The sequence below is a fragment of the Protomyctophum parallelum genome (genome assembly GCF_964188405.1).
Source record: "Protomyctophum parallelum genome assembly, chromosome: 6".
Lineage (NCBI taxonomy): Eukaryota > Metazoa > Chordata > Actinopteri > Myctophiformes > Myctophidae > Protomyctophum > Protomyctophum parallelum.
Window position 1 is genome coordinate 27,272,771 of NC_139701.1, and position 9,179 is coordinate 27,281,949.

General features: G+C 39.7%; 1 protein-coding gene across 1 annotated transcript in view; it reads right to left on the reverse strand.

Moving 5' to 3' along the window:
* The window catches only part of LOC310859926 (uncharacterized protein), a gene marked incomplete at both ends in the record, with an annotated part of 42,927 nt that extends 33,956 nt beyond the window's left edge, over positions 1 to 8,971 (reverse strand). The window contains 3 exons of the mRNA XM_083766691.1: positions 5,540 to 5,670; positions 6,315 to 6,368; positions 8,864 to 8,971. Of these exons, the coding sequence (XP_083622817.1) occupies positions 5,540 to 5,670; positions 6,315 to 6,368; positions 8,864 to 8,971 (293 nt within the window). The remainder of the gene's footprint in view (positions 1 to 5,539; positions 5,671 to 6,314; positions 6,369 to 8,863) is intronic.
* Between the last annotated feature and the right edge of the window lie 208 nt (positions 8,972 to 9,179).

A 9,179-nucleotide genomic window follows, 5' to 3' on the forward strand; every position in this document is an offset into this window, starting at 1 on the left:
TCTGCCCGGGATCTGGAACTGATCACCCATTCACCCCTACTGTATATCTCCATACAAGGAGCTGGCCTGTTCTGACATCTGCATAGACTCCAAATTTGGGCATGCCTGACAAAGAACTCCATATATGGGCATAAAAGGGACACAGACATAATAACTGGGTGAGGCATGCATTTCCAACTTGCATTGTTCCATGTAGGCCTGCAGTGCCCAATGGGCACCACTCTAGTTAATTAAATAGAGTTGTAAAAAAGTATAGCCTATATTTTATGTAGAATTTGCCTCTGTATTGGGAAATGAACCAATAGTCCAATACACAAGCAATAGTAAATAAAAAATATGCATGTTGTAGTTTTTGCATTTATTACGTTTATACATCCACATAATGTGTGGTTGTCTCAAAGTCCCAATAATAGGAACACCTGGACTTGTCGCTACCTAGTGGTGAAGGCGCAACCACATATATGCTCTACTGCAGCTTGACAGCGTGTCACAGGTTTGATTCCCAAGCCCGATGACCTTTACTGCTCTCTCCCTGTTTCCTGTCACTCTCCACTATACTAGCCAAATAAAGACAGAAAACCCCCAAAAATAGTCTCAACAAATTATAATAATTAACCACTGATATATACAGTACTAATAGCTGAATGCTGGTTTCTTCTTAGTGTCAGTAAATTGAATACATCAGTAACATTTTGTCTTTGTCTGTGGTACAGGGTCAGAAGTCTGCTTGTGTCACTGTAGGCATGTGAAATCTGACGGTACTTTGCCAGTGCTGAGTTTAACATATATCTGATTATTTTGTATCCTACAGTGCTACAAATCTGTGTTAGGTTACGATATATTCACTTTGACAAATAAAAAAGTTGATTTTAAAATACAAAGGACGACATTCCTCTTTGCAGCATGGAGCCATGTGCATTGAATACTCATAATAGTCTCATAAAGTACAATGCAAGGTTGTGATGGAGGGTCTGGTGTCTAGTGGGTGTTAATTGCTATGATACTCTGCTCTTCAGAAAGGTACCGGTCAGTGGGAGTGAGGATGCTTGTGTAATACAGCATTGTCATCTTGTTTTTGCAAGCTGCTTGAAAAGCTGCTGTTCACCTGCGTACTGTATATCTATTCTACGTCTGAGCATAGACATGGTAACGCCCCGCCTGCCTCTGATTGGCCTACCGACACTGCTGGCCTTACCAGACTTTTCTCCGAGGTGGATAGCTATATGCTGGATAGTCTGCTGCGAGGTTACTCCATGGTGGGAAATAAATAAAGAATACAAGTACGATATAATACAAGAGAATGACAGCTTGGCACGCGCGACAGTAACTTTTATGTTTTGTAGAAGAGGCAAACTAATATATTGTTTATGCCTTTTATTTGACATGTGTACAGTGTAAACTTGAAACATTATTGTATTATCTTTTTTAGTATAATAGTATTAGTTTACTATTAATACACGATAATCAACACTAACACTTTAATTTAGATCACACCCAAATCAAATCATACAAATACATGTTCAATCAATCATTCAATCAAAGCAAACGGAATAAACAATATTAGTTTGCCTCTACTACAAAAATAAAAGTTACAATTTACTGTCGCGTGTGCAAAGTGCAAAGCGTATTATTTCCCACCATGGAGTAACCTTGCGTCTCGGAGGACAGTCTGGTGAGACCATTGGGGCAAGACGGGCAGTGTCGGTAGGCCAATCAGAGGCAGGTGTTACCATGTCTATACTGCATGTCACTCCCCCATCTCTCTCCCCCCTTTCCTGACAACCTACTGTCTATCCCTCTGTACAAAATAAAAAAATAAAGGCGAAAGCCGCAAAAAAAGAACATGGAAAAAAACATCTTTACTTTACTATAGACTTTACTATACTTTACTCTACTTGGTCTGCTCCTTTTTCCCCTCTATACCAAATCTCTCCACTGAAAATAGCAGATCTACATACACTGTGGGGCCTCGCTAGCGATCCCCTGACATGGTAAGTGCGTTGCCAGGGCAACCAGACAGAAGACGGCTTTGACAGCCAGGCCCGCCCTCGGCCTCGTAGCAGAGCACATCTACATCCCGAATCTCCTCCTCCGCCAGGCCGAAATGATGGAGCGACCGCACCCAAATCAACAATCAGCCGCAGCCGCGGCTACTCCGCTCTCAGTATAAAAGACGTGTCTGACAGCGGCTGGTTCACTTCACACAGGCTCACAGAGGCATGCATCGCTAATACCTGTCGGGGGTAAGAACACATACACCTCCTCCACACCTCCTCTACTACACTACAGTACAGTAAACAGCCAAATCTGGAGTGTTAATTTAACTGTGATAAGTATTGAGCTTGAAACATGTGCTGAACTTGAAATGCATAGTGGACAGTATCTGCATGTTCAATTTGCAGCCATATGTCCATCACTTCCTCTATAGGTGCAAATATTGAGTTATGTGCTTTTGTTTCATCATTTGCAAGCAAGAAGCTTCCAATCTCTTTAATTTGTACTCGATATACACAGTAAAATCCAGTGTTCATCTATCCAATGGTAAAGGTTTTGCACACTGTGTCCGTATTTTTCATCTGAAATAGTAATTTCACATAAAAAATAAAATAAACACAACCTCACGTTGTGTCAGTCACGTTAACACACCAACTCCGAAACTGTCATCCCACCTCGTCATCTTGTCTGTATGTTGCAGTATTTTGTACCCTGAAGAGTGTAGCCTACAGTATATGTGCATGGATTCAGGAAAGGTTTGTTGCCTAGCACCCCCCCATTTAACAGACATAATAGTATGCACATTCTGAAACAATGAACCTATAGCATCCATCTAAATAACATGCTATCTAAATCACATTTTTAACATTTGTGGTATGTATGAAACAAAAGACATGAGAACGAGGAACAAAGATAGTAGCCATATCTTGGTCACTATAGCTAGCAATGCATCAATTGGTGCATGGCAAGAACTTAAGAAGACAATTGTAGGTGAGCCTGCTGTTCTGAGTCTGACTGCAATGCAGAGTTTATTCCACAGTTCCACAGAGGGAGAAGATTCTAGGATGTGTGGTCCAAGGTGTTTTTTACTCCATCTTCATATTGGACCATTAGTGCAGGCATTTTTTGGCAAAAAAAGGGCTAAACCTAAAAGAAATTGCAACAGAAACTACTAGGTGATGGTACCATTAACAACCTATAAGAAAATGTTGCCTTAGCCACTTGTGATGACGGCAATGGTAGTTTTTAGCCCAAGGAGTGTATTTCGTGCAAAACAAATGCTTGCAATGGATTTAGAATCATACTGTAAAAAACCTTAGTTTGACACATCACATACTACTTAAAGCAGAATGAAATTTGGACTTATAGTAGGTTGTTAATGGTACCATCACCTATTTTAGCATTTTTCAATATGTTCCACCACTATGTTGTTACTAACATACAGTATTTATGAAACAAAAACTGTTGAAAGCATTTCTGTTGCAATTTGTTCGAGACCACCGCTACCGTAGTCAAGTTTGAAAAAAAGGATGAAGAAAGGTGAAACAGTTTTCTCAGTGCTTCAGCAATTTGTTTGAGGAAATGTATCAAAATGCCTGCACTACACTACCAACCAAACTACATTTGTTAGACTCACATTTGTACACTCTCCGAGTTACAAATGTGATAATGACCCATCGTGGTTCAACCTTCCCCTGCAGAAGAACGATAGACTTGGCCTGTCCTTCGTGCCAGTAAGTAGCCATGAGGTTCTACAAAGAAGCACGTGGTCACTCTGTTCAGCCCTTCTAATCTGATCTCACTCACTGACACCCATAAACTGTGGTGCTTTTTTGATCTTGTCTGTACTGTATTGTCTGTAGATAGATAGTACTGATTGGTTAGTTTTTGTCTGACAATTCTGTAATTATATTGATTGATAATGTTCCTTTTATTGCTGTACTGCCATTGGCAACTGAATTTTCCCCACAGGATCATTCTGTCATTCTGAGTGTAAACATGGACCCATGTATAGGAATACCTCAATGTAGACTCTGATCAGGTCTGAAACAGATACCTACGATTTTCCCGTGTTCTCCTTTTCGTCCTTGCTTGCCAGTAATTCCAGGTGGCCCCTGGAATACAAGATCAGCATTTGGAGTCAGTTCATAAAACACACAATACTCTTGTCTCCAAAATAGACTAAGGGAACAATGTTGTTGTTAAATACAAATCTTGATGTGCTTACAATCGGTCCAGGGTCCCCAGGGGGCCCAAGAGGTCCTGGCGGACCCTTCCGTTTCTGCAGATGAAAAATCCAATCAGTTGATCCTCAGACGCTACACTCCTGATAGTACAGTACAGAGGTACAGTAGGAAAACTGTGCTGTGCTAAATGACAGCAACATTTATTTTTAGTTAAAAATCAATAAAACATACCGGCCAAGATGAAACCAGCTTTTTGTAGATTTTGTTTGTCTGAAAAGAACAGAGTTCGTTAATACTAGGTTGTGTTTCTCTAACACATTTCTCTTTCATTTCGCCCTTGGTAGCAGGGGTACCATAGAATATTTTAAAGCAAAAGGCCGATGCACACCTCAAAAGGCTGGTGACAGGTGCGTAGGGAAATAGAGCATATAATGAAAAGGATATCTTTGAAACACAATGAAGAGGTCCCGCACACTGTGACGTTTCAGTCGCTTAGACCTTCCTCAGGACAGACAGTCTGTCAGACATTGTCTCTCCTGATGAAGGTCTAAGCGACCGAAACGTCGACCTAATAAAGAGCAACATTATTTTTTTGTTTGTCTGACAGTGTGCGGGACCACTTCTTTGTCTTTCAAAGATACCCTTTTCATACCATAGAATATTAAAATCACTTCAATCTGCTGTATCTATTGTACAGTTTCTATATATGCTTATAAATGCTACGTATGCTAGAATCGAACAGTGAACACATACGTCAAATGTATACAGGGAAATCTGTCTGCTCTAGAATATAGCACTGCACAGTATATTATGTTTTATTCTGTGAATATACATATTGCTATAAATGTCATTCATGTTGTGTCATCAAATGCATGTATAATTCAAGCCAGAATTAATTGTGTTGACTAAGATTTTGATATTTAGTTGACTAGACTAAGACTAAACAATTTCAGATGACTAAAACAGGACAAAAACTAAATGGTGTGTTATTCTAAAAACTAAGACCAAATCAGTATCAGACTAAGCCTAAAAGACTAAGATTTTGATATTTAGTCGACTAAGACTAGATTAAGACTAAACAATTTCAGATGACTAAAATAGGACAAAAAAACTAAATGGTGTAACACAGAATTTGCTGTCAAAATGTAATTAACACTGCTTCAAGGTTAAAAACAGCTGGCTTGCGCACATCCAGTCCCTCACTGGTGCTGGACACAAGGTTTGCATACAGGAAAAGAAGAAGTCCACACACAGCCTTAGCTCCAACAGTGTTTATTATATTAAAACACTTACGTTCTAGTCAATAGACGTTTCGGCTGTGAGTGGCCTTCACCAGGTGACAGTGAACGACAACCAACCAAGGTACCTTTACAAAAGTCTCCCACTCCTCCTCAGAATTCTTGAACACAACAATGGCAGGCATGCCTGGAGGACCAATGGGTCCACGATATCCTGTCCGCCCAGTTCTGCCCATAACACCTGCATAGCCCTAACAACGAAGATAATATAATGCAAAAAAAATGTGAAATCTGCAGCAATATAGGGGCAGTGATTTATATATAGAATCAGGTGAAAGAGGCTTAAAGAAGGAGTGCCATCCTTTTTTTCCACCCTAAAACATGATCATCAGGTATTATTACAATATAAGGGGGAAGAACTTTTTCCAAGAAGTGTACAGTAGTTAAAATCATGCTTTTATGTGGACCAGTTCATTAAGTATGCCTGGTTTGCCTGGTGAATGGTGATGGGTGGTGATCTGAACTGAAGCCGCACCCACAGCTGTAGTTGTATGATAAAGGGGGAGGGGTTAGGGGAGGGGCTGATAGTGTGGTGTCACTATACTGTTTACTTCATTGGCCCGTTTGACTGTCAAGGGTTCAGCCTCCAGGAAGAAACCCTAAATACAAAGTTAATACACCATTGCACATAAAAACAACTCCAGGGTGTCTAATGAAGTACTGTCACCTCATAGACACATGAAAAACTGGAAAAATAAAACAATTGTGGCACTCCATCTTTAAACACTGGAAGAACACTGGAATGAACTATAGCCTGGAACCTGAACATAGCAGGACCATAATGTACATTAACTAATTATGTATAATTGATTGTGGTTTAATATAGAACACAGACCTTATCTCCTTTAGGTCCAGGAGGCCCTGTTAAGCCAGGTGGACCCTGAAGCCCCTACAGAAAGAAAGACAGAGAAGACCTGTACCAAGATCGTCATATGATCCTCCTTGTCATAAGCTGTCTTCTGAAATCTATAGGGCTGCAATAGTTAATCCAACTAATCAATTTAATCAATACTAAAATCGATTGAATTAGCATTTTTGTCTTTTTAAATCACTCGTCACATCACTACACAAAAATAAAATGAAATGAAATGAAAATGCTTCTACATTATTTGATAAAACAATTAATGAATAGAATAATCGCTAAGATTGTGGAACCCACTTGAAACCTACAGTACAGGGTCTAGAGATCATACATACTGTAGGCATCTGACAGCCTCCACCTTCACTTAATGCGGCCCCCAGAATACTGATATATTATTGATTATTGGGCTGTTCCAATTCCAAACATGCAAACATGATCCACTTAATACAGTCTATATTGGTACTAGTTTAATGACTAGTATTAAAAAACTAATATTTGTATTTAAGTTCATAAAGTTAACATAAGTATATAACTGATCATATGCATTTGGAATTAAATAATTTTTTAACTTTCTGTGATTCCAATTTAAAAATAGCAAAACAATAGCAGATAAGCACAAAACATGTCACGATGCAACACATTTTGTGCTTATAGATCTGCTATTTTTGCTACTTTTGTGTGACATAATAGAATAATGAAGTAGAAGTTTTCTGCCTGACCAGCAATGCAATGTGGCCCTCTGGAGTGAGTGTGGAAATATAGTGGCCCACACCTGATCTATGATTGAATAGGTCAACGTTTTCAAACCTCTGGTCAGTTTCCATTGTTCATCAGAGAAATAAACTGCAAAATTAAAGCTGCACTATGTAACTTCTGTAACTTCATTTTATACCCTGGATTTGAAGCCTGAAATTCTGTGCTGAAATTCTTACCATCCTTCTACCCTAATAGAAAGGGGGTACACAAGCACATGGCCGTTTATCCGTGCTCCTTCTTCTACCAAACCACTCCGTTAGCACTCATCTCTCCATGCACAAAGAATCCTGCACGCCACCCGAATCCATATGCACTAGTACATCGCTTCCCCACAACTGCCAAATATTACTTTTGTCAGACACACTGTTATTGCGCAACATTTCGCTGTGATGCAAATTACATCACAACTTCCTCATTCCCGGCACCTCTCCTTTTCACTGCACACACATACACACACGCACGTGCGCACACACATACACAGGGCACAGCAGCATGATACAGCACAGTACAGTACAGTATGGAACAGTACAGTAGCATACAGAACGGTACAGTATGGGACAGTATTGTACAGTACAGTATTGTACACTACTGTATAGTACAGTATGGCACAGTTCAGTATGATACAGTACGGTCCAGTATGCTACAATACGGTACATTATGGTACTGAACCTTATTGTTTTTCTCCATGTAGTGCATAAGCAGTGGCAAACATGACAAAGAACAATCACATCAAACATAAATTAAAGAAGCAGAAAGACCTATGTTCAAGGTGAGATCCAGATCCAGTCCACAATACCACATTTGAACCAGAGGGGGGCGCAAGAGCATCTTATTACAAGACACGCTGCTCATTTTTATGCTTACATGACGCTTACTCCTACTGTCCTCATAATAATTCCTCTCCTACAGACACATGCATATTACAATATATATGAGTATGCATACACATACACATAATACATTCTCGCTCGCTCGCTCGCTCGCTCACACACACACACACACACACACACACACACACACACACACACACACACACAAACACACACACACACACACACACACACACACACACACACACACACACACACACACACACACACACACACACACACACACACAGGGTATATCACATTTATAATGTAATACCATACTACCATCTCTGCAATCAAATCACGTCCACAGTCCACACTGACTTAATCTCAGCTCAAGATCTTCACTTTCACTGGGATCAAAATAAAACAACGTGATGAAAATATCCTATTGCAGTATGTCTGCTTTTAGAAAACAATCAATTCTCTCAATTTGTCTGTAGAATGATAGAAAGGAAGACACATAACACACACGACACACCTTATTAAATCATTTAAGTAAGGTATTGTTATGATGATTTTATATTATGAAATATTACACTATATGAATGTACTGTAATATATCTGTCAGGAAGAAACCACCCAACTCCAAAATGTTCATTTTTCAGGAAATGAAAAATATATTTTTTTCAGAAATAGAAGAAAACCTTATATATTTTTTTAAACAAAGCAATACTGCTTCATCAAAGTTGGTATTCTGACTTTATATACTGTATTGTCAATTGCTTGCATGAGAGGGGGAGAGGTGGTGGAGGTCCAATGGAGTTATGAGGTTTGGTCCAAAAAAAGTGTTTTTTTTACTACTTTTCATCAAAAATCTCAAAAATGGAGTTGGAAGGTTTCCTCCCGACAGCAACGTACGTTATAATATATTTGAATATATAATCCATGTCTTACCCGTTGGCCTCTGGTCCCAGACCGTAGCCTTGCCACTTGATGTTCGGCTATGTGCATAAGAGGTGGTTTGTGCTTGGATCCGTTCTCTGTTTGGATGGCGGTGTCCATAGCTCCCCCAGGTTCTGTATAGTCCCCAGTGACATCAATTATTGACTGCATACTGTCTCTTTCCAAATCCTCCTCCTTCTCTATCTCCATTGCATGTTCAGCTCTCTCACCTGTGCCTGCGTCTGTCTCACTTTCTAGTTCTTCAACAGGAAGTTGCTGAGTGGGTGTTTCTTCCATAGGTGACACGCTATCTAAACTGTTCTCCATT